General features: G+C 43.1%; 1 protein-coding gene across 6 annotated transcripts in view; it reads left to right on the plus strand.

Moving 5' to 3' along the window:
• The first annotated feature begins 1,138 nt into the window (after positions 1-1,138).
• The window catches only part of RFX3 (regulatory factor X3), a 245,319-nt gene continuing 225,713 nt past the window's right edge, over positions 1,139-20,744 (plus strand). For 2 of the 6 annotated variants that reach the window (XM_056522508.1, XM_056522457.1), the window contains exon 1: positions 1,144-1,437. Coding sequence is in view for 1 of the 6 variants with exons in the window: in XM_056522437.1 (XP_056378412.1) it covers positions 16,620-16,640 (21 nt within the window). In the remaining 5 variants the exon portion in view is untranslated. Of the gene's footprint in view, positions 1,438-16,572; positions 16,641-20,744 lie in introns of those variants that run through there. The other 4 variants (XM_056522517.1, XM_056522499.1, XM_056522486.1 and 1 more) reach the window with 4 other exon arrangements.

Consider the following 20,744-nt stretch of genomic DNA (forward strand, 5'->3'; position numbering starts at 1 on the left):
TGGTGTACACCTAGATGTGACCTATACTATGATGGTGTACACCTAGATGTGACCCTATACTATGATGGTGTACACCTAGATGTGACCTTATACTATGATGGTGTACACCTAGATGTGACCTTATACTATGATGGTGTACACCTAGATGTGACCCTATACTATGATGGTGTACACCTAGATGTGACCTATACTATGATGGTGTACACCTAGATGTGACCCTATACTATGATGGTGTACACCTAGATGTGACCTATACTATGATGGTGTACACCTAGATGTGACCCTATACTATGATAGTGTACACCTAGATGTGACCCTATACTATGATGGTGTACACCTAGATGTGACCTATACTATGATGGTGTACACCTAGATGTGACCCTATACTATGATGGTGTACACCTAGATGTGACCCTATACTATGATGGTGTACACCTAGATGTGACCTATACTATGATGGTGTACACCTAGATGTGACCCTATACTATGATGGTGTACACCTAGATGTGACCTATACTATGATGGTGTACACCTAGATGTGACCCTATACTATGATAGTGTACACCTAGATGTGACCCTATACTATGATGGTGTACACCTAGATGTGACCTATACTATGATGGTGTACACCTAGATGTGACCCTATACTATGATGGTGTACACCTAGATGTGACCCTATACTATGATGGTGTACACCTAGATGTGACCTTATACTATGATGGTGTACACCTAGATGTGACCTTATACTATGATGGTGTACACCTAGACGTGACCTCTCTTTCCTGGCATTCACGAGTGTCCTCCCCCACAGGATTCTACGGACCCCACACAGGCCGGTGTGCACACTGTACTATGTGGATATACGGGACAGTCATCGCCTCTCGGGCTCTATCTCGCCGGGAAACACAACCCGGTCAGTGAAGCTGTATCCGATCACCCTACACCGAGAAGCCGGTAACAGCGGGGAATTAGTCCATGAGGAGGCGGAGCAAGACGTCCTGGCCGCCAGAGAGCAATGCCGCGCGGTGCCGTGCACTGCCGTCCCCATCCGCGGTGAGCACATCCACAGTACACGATAGAAGACAGAACCGCCACACGCGCGCTGCACTCCGCCACAGCACAATAAAGCTACACCGGGATTGAATAGACAGCGTTCCCCGAGGCCCCGCCCCGGCCGGCGGGCTGTCAGGCGGCCCCGCCTCTTCCTCCTCTCAGGTTAGGTTGCCTCCCTCTTTTGTGAGTTATAGCAACTGTTGCCTTGTGAATCCAGCGCCATAGCCACCGTAGTCCTGGCGACTGTTACCCATCAACAACAACTACTCCTCTCCTCCTCATCCTCCTCCTCCACCACCATCACCACCACATCCTCTCCAACCTCATCCTCCCCATCACCCACAACAACCAGCACCAACAACAACATTGTACTCCACAGCCAAGGTGAATATGACTCGATTTTCCTTCTTCTTGTGTCTATGTGTTGTGTGTGTGTGCCTGCAATGTCCCCATCGAGGAGGATGATGTGCTCTGATGGTGATGATGGGGGGATTATTCCAGCAGGTGCACAGGAGGCATCATCCCCCTTTTTGTTGTGCTCTGCCTGGGCTAGTGTCTGGCACTGGAGGGGGGAGGAGAGCAGGCTGGGGCATCTATGGGGTTAACTGTGCTGAGGACTCCTCTGGATGTGCAGATCGTAGAGGGGAGGAATGGGGACTGGGATGTGATGGCAGAGGAGGGCTCTCTAGTGCATTGCATGGATGGAGATGCAGGAAGAAGGAAGCTGGCACCGCTCATGGGATGGCTATGGCATCAGGATGTTTGGCTTCTCTGTATTGTGTCAGAAGGGCATGCACCATCATCGCCACCCAAGTACTGAAGGAGTTAACCAAGTCTTCCTTTGTGCTTCAAGACTCCATTCAGGATCTGCACCCCTAGGACATTATTTACAGACTGGGAAGGGGGAGGGAGGAGATCCCCAGTGAGTTTTCCAGGTGCACATTGTCCGTCCCTAGGTCCCTTATTAACCCCTCGGCAGCACACAATGCCTGGATGATGAAGGCTTTGTGAGCACCATGTGACAGATGAATGAGATGCTGCTCTATGTAGTGTATCCAGGAGATCCTCTTCAGGCTGGGGGGCCTGGGGACTTGGCAGCCTGTGAGGGCCTACTAGAGGCGCCCACTCTCGCTGGAATCTCTCATCTGCTCCATAGTCCTTAGCTGGGGATTTGGTGTTTCCTTTGCTGAAACTGAAGACAGGTTGATCATAAAGAATGCATGAACCATGTGAACCTGAAACGTCTGGGTGTCTTATGACGCGCTGGCACCGACACCAGCTGAGCTTGTGGGGACCATTCTCTACTCTGTATTAAAGACGCATATATACCGGTGTATGTGTGTGTGTATATATATATATATATATATATATATATCAGTGTATGTATATATATATATATATATATATATATATATATATATATACCGGTGTGTGTGTGTGTGATATATATATATATATATATATATATATATATACCTGTGTGTATGTGTGTGTGTGTATATATATATATATATATATATATACCGGTGTGTGTGATATATACCTGTGTGTGTGTGTGTGTATATATATATATATATATATATATATATATATATATATATATATATACCTGTGTGTGTGTGTGTGTATATATATATATATATCGGTGTGTGTGATATAGGTGTGTGTATATATATATATATATATATATTTACCGGTGTGTGTGTGTGTGTATATATATATATATATATATATATATATATATACAGTGATCCCTCAACCTACAATGGCCTCAACATACAATAGTTTCAACATACAATGGTCTTTTCTGGACCATTGTAAGTTGAAACCAGACTCAACCTACAATGCTACGGACATTCCAGATCTGTGCAACGTGTCAATGGCTGAAAGAACCGACCAATCAGAATGAGCAATTTACTGGTAAAACCCCTGTATTACTGAAGTGTATGCACTGACTGATGTCTGGTAGTGCCCCCTACAGTACAGGGAGGTATTATATGTTCTGTACTCTTTACCTGTACCAGGGTTAGTTGCTCCTTTGGACATCAGGTGAGGGCGGCTCCATTTTACTTTTTTAGGACATTGCCTGTACTGTACAGGACCCTGAAGAAGCTCCTGTCCTCTACATAGACCAGTGTTTCCCAACCAGGGTGCCCCCAGCTGTTGCAAAACTACAACTCCCAGCATTGTCCGGACATTCTGGGAGTTGTAGTTTTGCAACAGCTGGATGCTCCCTGCTTGGGAAACACTGACATAGACAGTGATTTACAGCTCCCGGCAGAACTTTATTACTTTTATATGTAAGGACTTGCTTTATCTATATTATTTTTCTTTAATCCTCACTTTTTCCTATTTTTGGATGACAATTTGGTGGCTTCAGAACCAATTACCAGGTTTTCATAGAGTTTTGGTCTCAACATACAATGGTTTCAACATACAATGGTCATCCTGGAACTAATTAATATTGTAACTTGAGAGACCACTGTACATATATATATATATATATATATATATATATATATATATATATACATACACACACAGGTGTGTGTATATGTGTGTGTGTGTGTGTATATATATATATATATATATATATATATATATATATCTATATCTATAAGATTTGCATCTGTACCACTGGACTAATACGGCTACTCAAATTTACTATGTATATATAGATTAGTCGAGCGGTCACTTATTGCTTGTTGACGTAAAAGAACATGTGCCCTTGTGTGGTGTGACGCTGAAGCCAGAAGGCGACTTTGGTCATGTGATGTCACCTTTGCGTTTATTGGATCATGTCGTATATGATGTTTATGTTATATGTGTCAGCTGACTGATAAAATCTCTATAAAAATTGTCGCCTGACCCCAGAGAGAATTTAATTGACTTCTCTAGAAAGTTGCTCTGGACATTAGAGGGGCCACTTTATACCAAATACTTGTAGATCTATTTCTAACATTATGACCAATCTGATCGCATTTGCGTAGGAGCTCGGACCGGAGCGGGCAGTAAAACGCTGCAAGACGCACCTTTCTCGTCCGATCCTGCTTAATAAACTGACACTTGACGGTAACCAGATTGATCCTTAAAGTCAATGGGATCTATCGGTGACCGTTGTGTAATGGACTGGACGGTTTTGGTGTATTGAGCCTCGGACGCAGATGTGAGCGAGGCTTGATATGTTTATTTCTGCGTATTGACTGTGAGATCTTATATTACTGTTATTATGTGTAATGACGTATGTTCTAAGCATTGTTTATCTGGCCTTCACAATGGAGATCCCAGGCCTCCCCGTATTAAATCCCCCACTATCCCGCTCTGTAAATCCGGATGACTTGCTTGTTTATTATGTTGCAGGTTTTCCTTTTTCTCAAGCACTTTCACACGCAGATTACTCTCTTCATTAAAACCGCCTTCATTCTCTGCACTTACAACTTCTTTCCCGGGACGCACACAAAGGCTGCATCTGACTTTTAAGCAATAAGGAGACCTGGTAGCTCCTGGATCGCCACGCTATGAACATCACTATATGTGTACATGTCAGTATTTTCCAACTAGGGTGCCTCCAGCTGTTGCAAAACTAAAACTTCCAGCATGCCCGGACAGCCGAAGGCTGTCCGGGCATGCTGGAAGTTGTAGTTTTGCAACAGCTGGAGGCACCCGAGGTGGGAAACACTGGTATTTGCGGATGGAGGATACTGTGGTTAGTTATCTATAGTCCAGATATGCGGCAGGGGTGCTTTAGGGTACAATCACACTGCGCTTCTGCCCCAGTTAATCGCATCCGTCGTCATCCTGCTGAAAGCGGGATGCCGGCGTATACTGTTAAAGGGAACAGCAGACTCCATTAATTTCTATGGTCACCACTAGTGTATCCCATATTTTAAGCCGACTCATAACCTTGGGCTGCTTCACTTTGGAAATGGCGCACACGTTCAACATTCTGCCATAGAAATGAATGGGGCCTGCTGCTCCGGTTTACAGTATATGTTGGCATCCTATTTTCGGTGGAATGCTGAAAGATGCAATTAAGGCAGTAATCGCAGTATGATTTTACCCTCAGTAGGACATTTTGTGTGGCCTTAAAGGAGGTGTCCCATGCAGATAAGTACAGAAAAACATATCCCCCTATCCTGTAGCCCCCCGCGATCTTCTGTATGGAGCCCTGGTTCTTCCACAGAGTGGCACGACACAACCCCCGCCCCAGCGGGGCCACCACGCCCCCTCTATATATCTCTGTGGGAGAGCCAAAGATAGCCGAATGGCTCTCCCATAGGGATATACGGATGGGGCGTGGCGGCTCCTGCTTCGGATGGAAGCTGTGACATGCCACTCTGTGGAAGAACCCAGGCTCCATACAGAAGATCTCAGGGGGTCACAGTGCTCGGACCCCCCACAATCTAAAACTTATCCCCTATTCTGCGGATAGGGGATATGTTTTTTCTGTACTTATCGACATAGGACTTCTTCTTTAACCTGTTGGATTGTGCTGGAGAAGACCTTGAGTCAGCTGGTGCTACAGTTGTGCTGCCGATTCTGCATGAATATCCCCTATTAGCCATAGACCCATACTATAGTAGTTGTCTGGCTACTGCTCTAGGTTGGGCCTACATGAAGACTTTTCTTTGTATCTAGACAGTTGCAGGCAGTAAGTCTACATTCAAGGGAGCCTGTCAGCATGTATATGCATCACTGTCTGCGGACATCATGGTATAGAGCAGAAGAAGCTGAGCAGACTGATATATAGTTTTGTGGGGGATAAAATTCAGTAGAACTTAAGTTATTCAATTACATCCCAACTTTATCTGTGCTTCCAAGTCCAGTGGGCAGTCCTATGCTGATTGACAGCTGTCTCTGTATGTACCGTCATATAGGAAAAGCTGTCAGTCACTAATTAGGACCTCCCACTGGACTCCGAAGCATAGAGAGAGCTGGGATGTGTACAGTCATATAGGAAAAGCTGTCAGTCACTAATTAGGACCTCCCACTTGACTCCTAAGCAGAGAGAGAGCTGGGATGTGTACAGTCATATAGGAAAAGCGGTCAGTCACTAATTAGGACCGCCCACTGGACTCCTAAGCATAGAGAGAGCTGGGATGTGTACAGTCATATAGGAAAAGCGGTCAGTCACTAATTAGGACCTCCCACTTGACTCCTAAGCAGAGAGAGAGAGAGCTGGGATGTGTACAGTCATATAGGAAAAGCGGTCAGTTACTAATTAGGACCGCCCACTGGACTCCTAAGCATAGAGAGAGCTGAGATGTGTACAGTCATATACGAAAAGCGGTCAGTCACTAATTAGGACCGCCCACTGGACTCCTAAGCATAGAGAGAGAGAGCTGGGATGTGTACAGCCATATAGGAAAAGCGGTCAGTCACTAATTAGGACCGCCCACTGGACTCCTAAGCATAGAGAGAGAGCTGGGATGTGTACAGTCATATAGGAAAAGCGGTCAGTCACTAATTAGGACCGCCCACTGGACTCCTAAGCATAGAGAGAGAGCTGGGATGTGTACAGTCATATAGGAAAAGCGGTCAGTCACTAATTAGGACCGCCCACTGGACTCCTAAGCCTAGAGAGGCTTGGAATGTAAATGAAAAAAAAAAAAAAAAAAGTTGTACTGAATCTTCATCTCCAGCATCTCCAGTTCTATAACATGACTGCAGGTCAGACCCCATGTTTAACAAGTCACATGATGCTTGGAACTGGTGCTGTGATGTGACAAAAGACTAAGTATGCAGAAGTCAATTCAGTATGATGGCTCTCTATCCCTAGGAAGGATTCTGTCCCATGTGCCACAACCTGTTTGTATGGAGGGGATTTTGTAGGTGCTTCTTAATGACAAATATAGTATCAGTGCAGTTTGCTTATCTGATACAATGCAATAATAATAATCAATTTTACACAATTGGGGTCCATGAATGGCCCTGGACTCTATACATAACAGTCATAGTAAAGTAAAGTGCTACTTGTTTCTCATCCCTTTCCTAAAACACAAGCAGTGTATTGATGTGGTGTATATTTTCACCTTATTTACAGTGCTATTTTACATAGTGTATATTTATATTGTGCGTATTAAATTTATAGTGTCACTGAGTGAGATTCATTTCTGTAGACCAAATGTTTGCCAAACTCAAAGCAGTAATAGCTACAATGCTCCGTGGTAGAAAGGATGCCGCAGTTTACCAGATTTGGCTTTACATCAGTACCACACACACGTCTGACACCACAAACTTTATTTATTTATTTTTTTACCAAAACAAGACCAAGATTTGGCTCAACATTGCATATGTTTTGGTACAATTGTATACTTTTTTATTTTGTGTGTGTGTAACTCTAAAACCATAAAAAAAAACAAAAAAAAAAAAACAACAAAAACAAAAGTACACGTTAAAAACATATACACACATAGACCTATAACACACCATAGGTCCGTAATACACTTCTATGAGGAAAAAAAATAAATAATATGATTTTTTTTTTTTTTTTTGTGGTAGAGAAAAGCCTAGTGTGCAAAGCATTCAGGACACAATGGGGGAGATCTATCAAAACCTGTGCAGAGGAAAACTTGCCCTGTTGCCCATAGCAACCAATCAGATTGCTTCTTTCATTTTTCACAGGCCTTCATAAAAATGAAAGCAGCAAGCTGATTGGTTGCTATGGGCAACTGGGCAAGTTTTCCTCTGCACAGGTTTTGATAAATCTCCCCCAATATGTAGACAAAAATAACATACCGTATTTTTCATCCTATAGGACGCACCGGCATATAAGAGGCACCCAATTTATAGGTGCAAAATAAAAAAAAATAAAGATTTTGAACCCAATAGTAGTCTTCAACCTGCGGACCTCCAGATATTTCAAAACTACAACTCCCAGCATGCCCGGACAGCCGTTGGCTGTCTGGGCATGCTGGGAGTTGTAGTTTTGCAACATCTGGAGGTCCGCAGATTGAAGACCACTGCATAGGAGGTAATACTCACGTGTCCCCGCCGCTCCGGACCCGTCACCGCTGCCCTGGATATCGCTTCATCGCTGTCGCCGTGTCCCCGTCGCCCCGTTGCTGCTGGCCGGGTATCCTTGCTCTCTGTCGCCGCCATCACGTTGTTACGCACGTACGCAACGACGTGATGACGAGGAAGGAGAGCGCCGGCCATACAGGGGATCCCTGAACGGAGAAGACACCGAGGAGGTAGGCAAGGTCCCTCCCGGTGTCCTGTAAGCACTAACCCGGCTATTCAGTCGCGCTGTTCGGGACCGTCGCGGTGAAATCGCTTTGATCGGCGCGTCTGAACGGTTAATACAGGGCATCACTGCGATCGGTGATGTCCTGTATTAGCCGCTGGTCCCGGCCGTTGATGGCCGCAGGACCGCCGCGATAGGGGTGTATTCGCCGTATAAGACGCACCGACTTTTTCCCCCCAGTTTTGGGGAAGAAAAAGTGCGTCTTATACGGCGAAAAATAAGGTACATTTTGAGTACATTGCTGTTTTCCATGGCAACATTTTTTTTTTTCTTTTTTGGCTAACTTGCACCAAATTTACTAAAAAGAAGTAAACATTTGCACAGCCTTAATAAATATTGCACCTCTTGAATTTTAGCTCAGATTCTGCGTGCTCCGGCCACCATGAAAAGGTTACCTCGACGTGGAATAAAGTTTTGGCGTTTTTAAGGTAGATGCGTCTTTTCTTGCACCCTTTTGCAAAAAGGCGCACATAATAAATAATGTCTATGCATTGTAAAGAGCCCACTGCTGGATTTCACAGTTTGCAAAAAGGGCATATATTCAAAAGGCCAACAACAACACACTCGCCTAAAGATGCCCCTTTCTGCCGAAAAAAAAAAAGGCAAAAAGACAATAATAAATGTCCCCTTATGGGTATTCTACAGCATACGTTTAGGTACTGTTTAAACGTATCTTCCGACATATTGTTGTGATATAGATGTGATCGAGCTCTAAGGATTCTTCACACTCGTGCGAGATCTCTGTAAGATAGCCGGTACGGGAAACGCTAACCTTAGGGTACTATTCTTAACACTATCATTATTATTACTAATAATAATACTATTATTATTTATATGTTTTAATATTAGTATCATCAATATTATTGTTGATCATTTAGTATTTATTTTATTTACTTTATATAATGTGAGTTCAATTACTAAACCTACAGCCTTAGTTTAAAGGGTTTAACCACCATAAGGTGATTTCAGTACTTACCTGCCAGAATTGGGTATTACCTGTTGGATTTTGGAACTACACATCCCACAGTTCCATACTTGAAAGTTTGAGGTCACTTTCCTTCCTCCCACACATCAGCTACCACACCCATTGAAACACAGTGTTTTCTAACCAGGGGGCCTACAGCTGTTGCAAAATTAAAGCAGGACAGGCTCCCTCTGATCACCTCACTAGTGATGTCAGGTCTCGACACACTGCAACCTGGGATATCCCGAGACATGTAATTTTGTATGCCGTTAAAAATAAATAAATATTAATCACAGAAGAATTGTGAGCCCATAATCACACATAGGTACAGACACTATATTATGAACTACACTAACTTTACAGCCCCTGTAGCATTGTAAAATATCGTGCAGCACAAAAATTTCCATATTCGGTATGAACCGGTATACCACCCAGCCCTAATTGAGCTTAAAAATTTGGACAGCAACAGCAAGGGATTGGTGGCAGATAATCATGTGTTTCTTTTTGTTATACTGCCCCCTAGGTACTTTTAAATGTAAATGTTATTCTTCTATTTTTCTATTCTCTTTAACAATACAACACATAAAGACACATGTCATGTGTGACACAGTTTGTTAAAGAAAACTGTTCTGTTTTTCTAATGCTTTAAAGCAGTGTTTTCCAACCAGGGTGCCTCCAGCTGTTGCAAAACTACAACTCCCAGCATGCCTGGACGGCCGAAGCCTGTCCAGCCATCCTGGGAGTTGTAGTTTTGCAACAGCTAGAGGCACCCTGGTTGGGAAACACTGCTTTAAAGTGTCCGAAGGAGCAGGAACAACTTGAATACAACATTATCTTCTGGGGCTCAAATAACAAAGAAAAAAAAAAATATATATATATATATATATATATATATATATATATATTATAGTGATAAAATTAGTTAAAATAATAAACAAAAAATAAACCGAAATCGTGATGCTAGTTTATACATCAGCTGTCCGGTATATCACTCGGGAACTTCAGTGATAAAACAGATTGTGACAAATCCATTTGTTTTAGCATCCACAGATGCAGTATGCCGTTCTAATTTTTATATATTTTTTTATTTTTTGTGTTGTGAAAAAAACTAATAAAATCCGAAAGAACTGTTTTAGCGTTCAGGAATCGCTTGTGTTTTTTTTTAATCTACGTTTTAAATATTTTTAATTCTACTTCTGGGTGTGTTATTATGTATCTGCCGCTTGTGTATGTGTCTTCTGCTGTCACCTTTGTGTTGGTGTCTGTGTCCTTTGGGAGGAGGAAGCCTTCCCATTACTCAGTAGACTTTGTGATGCAATAGTTGTTAATTAAAGCAGCCACAAGGGGCGACCGATGATGTCAGCGATCCTTCCTGGGTATATTTAGATGCCTTTTTTTATGCTGCGTACAATCATGTATAGGCTGGTTACATAGTAGCCATTTATATAGAGTAGTAACTATTAGCCTTCCCTGTTTACAGCAACTTTTACACTTGCTTAATCCAGTTATTATTTTTCATGAATACTAGTAAGCCGTAAGCAGGAGTGGGTCCAAATTACATTAGAGATGCAGATCTTTCTGTATATTTTTCTATGGCTAAGGCTCTATTCACATGGCGGAATTCCACGTGAACATTCCGCTCAGAAATTCTGTTGCAGTAGAGTTCCTTTGTTTTCAATGCGATTCTGCTGCACTGTGCACAGGACGGAATTTCCGCAGCAGATGTTTCGGCTATGTGAACATGGCCTTAGGGTACGTTCACTCATGCATATTTTGCAGATTTTCTGTAGCAGATTTTGCTTCCCATTGAAGTCAGTGGGTAGCAAAATCTGCAGCAGCAAATTTTGCTACCTATTGACTTCAATGGGAAGCAAAATCTGCTACAGAAAATCTGTAGCAGAAAATACCCTAAGGGTACGTTCACACAAGCAGACCCACAGCGTATTTTATTCTGCAGATCCGGCTCTAAAGGTCCGCTGCATGGTGGCTTTACTTGTGCCTGCTCGCTGCGCATGCTCCCCCCTGCTCCATGAGCTAGACTGAGAGCTGCCTCGATGTGAGAGTATACTGCGCATGCGCGCTGTGACTCTCACATCGCAGTGTGTCTGCTCGTAGCAGCGTATTGCCACTCCGAGCAGGCACATGTAAAGCCACCATGCACCAGTCCTTCAGCAGCAGATCCGCAGCGTAAAATACGCTATGGGTCCGCTCGTGTGAATGTACCCTAAGGGTACGTTTACACGAGCGGATTTTCCCAGCGTATTTCGCTGCGGATCTGTTGGTGAGGGCCCGCTCTATGCTGTCTTTACATATGCCTACTTATAGTGGCAATACGCCGCGACAAGCAGACACACTCCAGCGATGTGCGCGGCATACTTGCACATCACATACAGTATACTGCAACTCGCACATTGCAGTGTGTCTGCTCGTAGTGGCGTATTGCCTCCACCACCAGATCCCCAGCGAAATACACTGAGAAAATCCGCTCGTGTGAACGTACCCTAAAGTTACGTTCACACTACGGAATTTCCATGTGCGGAATTCTTCTGGAGGATTCCGCTGTATGAACTTTAACATTGGTGTGATGGTGTGAATTGGCCTTCTGCTGACCCATTCACACTGCGGAATTTCAGCTGCAAAATTCAGTGGTGAAATTGATCCTCCAAAAGAATGCACATCTTCATTCTTTTCGAGGAATTACGCGCAGACTGCATTGCCGTCAGTGATGACTGTGGGCAACTGCTCCACTATTCCTCTGCACAAGTTTTGATAAATCTACCCCAAAAAGTCACGCTTATTTAAAAAAAAAGAAAACTTGTGTTGCATGGTTAGCCTGTGTTCACATCAGCTTTTGGCAAATCCATTCTGAAATTCCCGGTATTGTCACATACTAGAGGTTAATAGACGTGGAATTGTTAAAATGAAATATAAAATAATGTACCGTTAATGTCAGTTATTTTTGATCCATTTCCATTCAGTTTTTTCTGAGCATGCTCAGTAGCAGTAATGGATGTAAAAATAACGGAGGCTAGCAGAGATTACTTCCATCACCATAGACTTAATGTTAAATTACTTACGTACATTAGCACGGAAAAAAAATTAGTGCATGCTGAACTGATGACAACTGAGGATAGCGGAGGTGAAAAATTGGCCATTGAAATGAATGGGGTTCGTTAACTTTTGTTTCATTTTAGTTTCTCAAATTCTTCAACACTAGTAATGGTAATAAATGATGAAAAAAAAAGCCTGTGTGAACCCGGCCTCAGCTTATTGCAGTGGTCTGGGACACCTACAAGAGGCCGCAAATTTACACCAGACATAGCTCAGCTGTTTGGTGTGTGTAGAAACGGGGCAAATTTTTGCGCAATGGAATAAAAAGTTCTAAAATGTTCCGCAACAGGTAAAACATAGAAAATATTGTATTGAAGTGAAATTTTAGGAAATGTGTACCTGCGCAAAACTTATGATGATATTGATGCTGCAAGGGAAGCCTGTGTCTAGCTGCAGTCAAAACCACAGTAAAGAAAATGTTTTTACTTTTGTGCCATAATAGGTATTTCTAAATATAGTTTTTTTGTGGCTCCAATTGACCCAGGCTGGGCACACTCAACCTGTGAACAGACCTAACCGGGGCACTTTATTCTACAGCCATTCTGTCAGCTTAATGGAAGACTTTCCATTCGTCCTCTGTTATTTTTATTATTATGTATTGTAAAGTGCCATTACATCCAGGGTGCTGTACAAACAACAAGTGGGAACACAATAATGTACAATAATGATGTATGCATTAAATGACAGCCTGGTACAGAGGGAGAGAGGACCCTGCCCACGAGGGATTACCATCTACAGGGTGAGGGAAACGGCTCTTTATGTGGCAGTGTAGTCGCTGCAGAGTTATTGTAGGTTGTTGGCTTTTCTGAACAGATGGGTTTTAAGGTCACTTTTGAAGGTTGTGATGGGGGGTTCTTATGTGTTAGTAAGTGTGGGCTAGTGAGTTCCAGAGCAGGGCGGATCCACAAAGGACATCTTGGAGATGGTTGTGCAGGGATGTGGAAATCCTATCGCCTGATGCCCGGGGCAAGTAGTTTTGGGCGCCGGGCAGGTGAATTTTTTTTATAGATTTAGCCCTGTATCGGGCAAACAGGGCCGGACCCACTTTTCCCTTATTTTTCTTTAATGCCGGTGTGAGGCGCAGGAGCCGATGCAAGTCTGCACCTCACACCGGCGCTCAGGGTGTATGGAGGGGGCGGCGGTGTGAGGTGAGATTTCCGAACCCATCTCACCTCACAGCGGCCCCCAGCTGATTTCAGTAGCTGGGGGCCGCTGCTCAGAGCTCCCCCAGCCGGTGTGAGGGGATCTCACCTCGCTGCTCCTCCCCTCCGCTTTCTGAAGTTTGCCGAAGCTAGAGCGGGGAGGCGCGAGGGCAGAGCCCGAGGACGGTCTGCAGGAGATGATTAAGCCACGCCCCCTCATCCCCCTCCCGGAGGATGGAGAGCGCAGCTCTGCATAGTACAAGAAGATGGGGAGAATGAGGACATACACAGCCCCTCCCCTCCCCTGCTCTGTCTACACAGGACCTTGCTTATCACGGGGGAAAACACAGCGGGGGAGGGGAGAGGAAATGTGTGAGGAGACATACTGGACTGCACTGCACAGGCTGGGGATTTCACCTCACACCGGCATGTATGTATGTATTGTATGATTAGGCGGGGGTGTATCAGCGGCAGGTGTATGTATGATGTGTGCATATGTATGGTGTATGTGTCATGTGTATATATGATGTGTGTATGTTTGTATGATGTGTCTATGTGTGATGTGTGTATGTAATGTATGATATAGGGGGCAGCAGCCCGGTGTATGTGTATGTATGATGTGTGTATGGTTTATGTGTGATGTGTGTATGTATGTGTGATGTGTCTATGTGTGATGTGTGTGTGTGTGTGTGTGTGTATGTAATGTATGATATAGGGGGCAGCAGCCCGGTGTATGTGTATGTATGATGTGTGCATATGTATGTGTGATGTGTGTGTGTATATAATGTATGATGTGGGGGGGGGGCAGCGGCGGGTGTATGTATGATGTGTCGATGTATGTATGTATGTAATGTATGCTATAGGGGGCAGTGGCCCGGTGTATGTATATTTGTATGTATGATATGTGTATACATGTATGTTTTGTACAGGGGTGGACTGACAAGTGCTGCCACCAGTTGTGCTATCTAATTTTTTTTATTTATTTTTAGTGGCTTCTGGCCACCCGCACTAAATTGCACCACCAGAATCCTGCCCCTTCCCGACGACCAAGAGCCCCAAGGATGCACAAAAAAACACGCCCAAACCAAAACTACAACTTCCAGCATGTTGCACCATAACCTAAACTGAAGAACTATAAAGTGTAACATGCTGGGAGTTGTAGTTTTGGTTCGGGTCAGCTGCAGAGCCATAGGCTGCATCAGGGCATGCTGGGTGTTGTAGTTACTAACTGCAATTCCCATTATTCCTTGACACAGCCTATGGCTCTGCAGCTGACACAAACCAAAACTACAACTCCCAGCATGTTACACAATAAACTTAACTGTCCTACTATACAGTGCAACATGCTGCAGCACCCACACAACCATAGACTGTATCAGGGCATGCTGGGAGTTGTAGTTATCTACTAACTAAATACAACATAATGACACATAAATTAGAGTAAATAAAATGCACCACACAAACTTGAGAAGCAGAACACCCCCCCCCCAGTAACACAGCGTTGTTCAGTGTTATCCAATCAAAAGACTCCATATATAAGTCCCTATGAAGACTGAAAAATAGTGATGAAAATATTTTAAAAAGTGCATATATATGTGAATAAGCCCCTTTCCTAATAAAAGTTCTGATAATAAATGGTTCCAATAAAAACTACAGATCATGTCACACAAGATTACCCTCATACATCCCTGTATATAGAAAATTGGAGTTATGGGAGTCAGACGGGTGGAGCTAGCTACAGCTCTCCTGCCACTAATATCCTGGCATGCTGCGATCATCGTGGCCGCTATTAAACCATTAGATCACCGCTGTCTAAGTTGACAGCAGTGTCTAAAGGGATCTTATATCCATCCCTGGTGGTCTAGTGGGGTGAATCAGACTATTTTGGTTGAAATTATTTTATCTACCAGGACAAGTGGATTTTCTTGAGGGACAAGTAGATGGTGTTCCGCTTTAGTCCCTTGGACAAGTAGTTTTTTTTTTTTAATTTCCACACCCCTGTTGTGTGTGGAGTGGATAGCGGCAGAGCATAGAAGGAGGTCTTATGAGCAGTTAAGTGAGGTATTGGGAGATCAGATCAGAGATGTATGGAAGGGACAGGTTGTGAACAGCCTTGTATGTCCTTTTTTAATACTTTAAACTGAATTTACTGGAATATGGGTAAACTGTGAAGGGATTGGCAGAGGGCATGGGTTAACCAGTCAGCAGAGTTGAGGGTGGGATGGAGTGTTCACATCTGTGTTGGAGCTCGGTTCAAGAGCTCCATTCATAGATTCCGTATAAATGATGGGAGTTGAGTGGAGAAATAATTACTAAAGGTTAGTTGTTTCCACCCAACTCCTGTAAAACAATGGACCCCAAACGGAACCCAGATGGACCCCATTCAAAGTCAATGGGACCCAATGATGTCCATTTTGCAATGGAACGTCCAGCTCCATTTCTGTCTCTGGAACAGACTGTGCGATGAGAGCTCTACACGGAGCTCCGATGGAGATGACAGGCCGCAGAGAAGATGTTGTAGTAGTCCAAGTGGGAGATGATGAGGGCAGCACTAGCTGTTTTTATCGCGTTAAGAAAAGAATAGATTTGTGAAATGTTTCTGCATTTTTAAACAAGGGTATATGTGACTATCTGGTAAACAAGACTTCTGTGTTAAGATATGGCCAATAGAGCTTGAGGTCTAAGGCTGCCTGCATTGTAAAACTGCAACATATCCACTGTTTTTTGTCATCTTATGAAAACCTTGTGTGGAGCTAAGTAACTAAATCCATAAATATCATACTTGTCTGATCAGAATCAAAGGGCCAGAAACCTTCTATAGGTTACGGTCCTGCAACGTCAAGTAGTCCTATCCCAGTATAAAAGTAACATGCTTGTGAAAACATCTGTATGCTTGTATGTTCTTTTGGAACGTCTCCATTAAAAATCTGCATTGAAGTGTTATGTGACTTTGTGGACTGATTTACTTGTCTTTCCTGATGATTTCTTCTCGGTTCATGTCTTAAGTAAAATTCATTGTTCTGCTGGTTTCTTCCTTTTAGAGACGAGTGTGCTGTGGGAGCTCAGATGACATTTACACAGCTTAGAGCTAAGCCACTAGATCATGTGTGACAGCGAGGTGGAGGTAAACTGCTGTCTGTTTCTAAGGGTAACCTCTAGTATATTAAAGGCAGCTATAATAGAAATTGAGAAATTGAGATTAACATATCTCCTAATGGAAGGTAAAGCGGGAGGCTAATTTTTTTTGCTCAGATTTGATGTAGATGGTTCTGTGGTTAATCGTGAATTTCAGCTGAATTATATTACATGGATTCCCCATATTACTGTAGATCACTGTATGACTAACCTGCTGCTTCATCTAAGGTCGTAGGAACTGTGGTATACCGAGTCAATATTGGGGGCCACGTCTAGAGCCTAGGATCAGCAAAACATTTATAGATGGCATAATAGAATTATGCGGAACAATTAAGAATAATAGCAAAAGAGAATCCATACAAATAACCATTGCATATGATGTGTGTGAATAACATTGATTATCTGGTTGCCATAGCATCTGTGGGATATATTGACACCAAGTGAACAATCTGCTCTTGAAGTTGATGCTGGAAGCTGATCAAGTGTAAGGATTTAAGAGTCTTTGACAAAGGCCAAATTGTGGCAGCAAGTTGACTGGGTTAAGCATCTCTAAAATGGTCAGTCTTGTGGGGTGATCCCCGTATGCAGTGGTTAGTATCTACTGAATGTGAGGTCAACTGGCGATAGGATCATGGGTGCCTAAGACTAAAGTACATGGGGAGAAATGGCTTACTTGTTCGGTCTGATCTCACGGAAGTGCTACTGTAGCTCAAAGTGCAGAAAAAACGAAGCTATCTGTGATGGAAAGGTGTCAGGACACACAGTGTAATGTAGTTTGCTCTGTATGGGTCTGTGTAGGAAAGGCATAGGCTACCTTCAGCACTGCAGATATTTTGGACTACATCTCCCATGATGCTCTTACAGTCAAAATGCTGCCAAAGCATCATGGGAGATGTTGTCTAAAACATATACAGTCCTGAAGGTTGCCCATGTCTGGTGCAGGGTCAGACTTGTCATTGTGTCCATGCTGACCCCTGTCCACTGCTAAAAGCACCTACAATGGGCATGTGAACATCGAAATAAGAGGGCCTGATCAAGGTTTTTTATGGAAGCATTTCCAAATGGTAGTCACCACGGCCGTTTACCAGATTAGGCATAGGTGGCATATCACCCTCAGTATCAAGCTCTATCACACTTGATTCAGCATTCATCCAAGTATATACAGTACTCAGGCAATAATAGGTGTAGCTAAGTAGCTAGACACATTGGGGGAGATTTAGCAAAACCTGTGCAAAGGAAAATTTGCCCATAGCAACCAATCAGATTGCTTCTTTAATTTTGCAGAGGCCTTGTTAAAAATGAAAGAAGCGAGCGGATTGGTTGCAACTTTTCCTCTGGACAGGTTTTGATAAATCTTCCCATTAATTCCTTAAGGACGCAGGGCGTACCTGTACATCCTGCTTCAGCGATATAACCCGGGGTCCCCCGTGTCATATCGCGTTGGTCTTGATGGCTAATGAAAGCTGGGACCGTGGTTAATAGCGCACGCCACCGATCGCGGTGATGTGCGCTATTAACCCTTTAGTAGATCACCACGTCTAAAGTAAAAAAATATGCTTCCCAGCAGCTGAGTCGGGCTGATTGGGACCACCGGGGTGTCCCGATCAGCTAGAACGCTGCAGGAGGGTCCCTTACCTGCCTCCTGCGCGTCTTGATTGCTCCAAGCCTGAGATCCTGGCTTGAGCAATCGACCGCCGAAAACACTGATCAATGCTATGGCATAGCATTGATCAGTGCCTGCAATCAATGTAATGCATGTTATAGTCCCCTATGGGGGCTATAACATTACATTTAAAAATAAAAGTTAATAAATGTGATTTAACCCCTTCCTTAATAAAAGTTTGAAGCACCCCCCTTTTCCCCAAAAAAACCTAAACTATGTAAATAACTATAAACATATGTGGTATCGCCGCTTGCGTAAATGTCCGAATTATAAAAATATATCATTAATTAAGTCCAAAATAGCGTATTGGTCACTTTTTATATCATTAAAATTTTTTATAAAAAGCAATCAAAAAGTCTGATCAAAACCAAAATGGAAACTATAGAAACTTCAGATCACGGCACAAAAAAATGCGCCCTTATACATCTCCGTGTTCGGAAATACGGGTGCTATAGGGGTCATAAAAGGACATTTTTAAACGTATACATTTTTGTGCATTTGCATTTTATTTTTTCCAGAAGTACGACAAAATCAAACCTATATAAGAAGGGTATCATTTTAATCGTATGGACCTACAGAATAAAGATATGGTGTAATTTTTACCGAAAAATATACTGCGTAGAAACAGAACCCCCCAAAAATTACAAAATGGCATTTTTTTTTTGTTTTGCCGTAGAATTTTGGGTAAAAAGGACTGATGTCATTACAAAGTAGAATTGGTGGCGCAAAAAATAAGCCATCATATGGATTTTTAGGTTGAAAATTGAAAGGGTTATGATTTTTAAAAGGTAAGGAGGAAAAAACGAAAATGCAAAAACTGAAAAACTATGAGCCCTTAAGGGGTTAAACATGTATTTCTATAGGGAATTACTCATAGGCCATCTTGAAGGGATGTCTTCATTTTCTTTCTTTATTTGTTTTTATGACATGACTGATCTGACCAAGACAGAAACGCTGAAAATGTCTTGAATTTAAATACAAGTCATTTGATAAAAACAAATGAATAAAGAAAATGAAGATGTCCCTTCAAGATGGCCTATGAGTAATTCGCTATGGAAATACGTGTTTAACTTGTCTAGCTATTTAGCTACACCTATGCCCTAGTCTAGTGTATATTTAGCCTATTTTCTAGGAGCATACATTTTTGGGCTTGGACCCAAAAGTACAGTTTGCTAAACTTTTGTGTCTAAGCTTAAATGGGTACTCCCGCTGCCCCAGTGTTCAGAACATTTTGTTCCAAAAGCTGGGTGCAGGCGGCCATGACGTCACACTACATCCCATAGACTTGCATTGAGGGGGCGTGACTCGACCCCGGTAATCACCATGGCCCGTTTAACAGATTAGGCATAGGTAGGATATCACCCTAAGGATCAAGCTCTATCACACTTGATTCAGCATTCATCCAAGTATATACTAAGGCAATAATAGGTGACTTGACGTCACGATCCCCGCTGCCCGCACCCAGCGTTGTAAATGAACGCCAGGTGCTGCACAGAGATTGCGGGGGACCCAACGGTAAGACCCCCGTGATCAGACATATTATCCCCTATCCTTTGGATAGGGGATAAGATGTCTAGGGGTGGAGTACCCCTTTAAATGCAGATAAGCCCAGAAAATGACACAAACATAGTCACTAGTTGACCACGTTTGGGTCATTAAAGTCAATGAGGTCTGTGCCTGTAGACGAAATAATAATATTATAGTGCAATTGTCATCTATGCATTTTGATTCACCAATATCAGATGATAAGGAGCAGATGCGTGGAGTTAGGATATGTTGCCAGAAAAGTCCCCTATAATTTGTGTGCCATGAAACTCAAGGAGACAGCTTTAATAATAATCCTAGATATAATACAGTCTGCTAGAAACTCCATGGATTCCTCTTTATATGTATGGAAAAGTAGCTGCCCAGTCTCTTCTAGGGAAAACCATCTGTTCGCACAGTTTGTGTAAATAATAATGAGAATGAGTTAAACTCTGGTTTCATCTCTATATATGTTCTCCACTGCAGAAATAAGTGCTAGTCCAAATTCATTTCCCAATGAAGGCTTTCCATATTTAAAGGGGCTGCACATGATTAGGAAGACATGCCTGCTCTTTAGTGTCTGGAGAGGGGGGTAGTGTTGCCTCTTGTGTAGACTGCCAGCTGGTGACCAGGCAGTGCTCCCTCAGAAAAGGATGCAAATTAGCTCCTGTCCAGAAGAAAGAAAGACAGCTTCCTTCCCTCTGGAGGAGAGCTTTTATTTTGTTAAGCCTAGCCATACCAGCCCTGAAGAGTGGTAGTGTAATTCAGGTCCCAATTACATCAATGAAGCAGACCTGCAAGACATGGTGCAGCCTATGGACAAGTGTGGAGCTGTCTAGAGGAGAGTATTCTTGCTTTTCTAATCAGGTGCAACTCCTTTAAATCCAACTCCTTTAGCTGGTGTAA

Source organism: Hyla sarda, chromosome 1 (assembly GCF_029499605.1).
Source record: "Hyla sarda isolate aHylSar1 chromosome 1, aHylSar1.hap1, whole genome shotgun sequence".
Lineage (NCBI taxonomy): Eukaryota > Metazoa > Chordata > Amphibia > Anura > Hylidae > Hyla > Hyla sarda.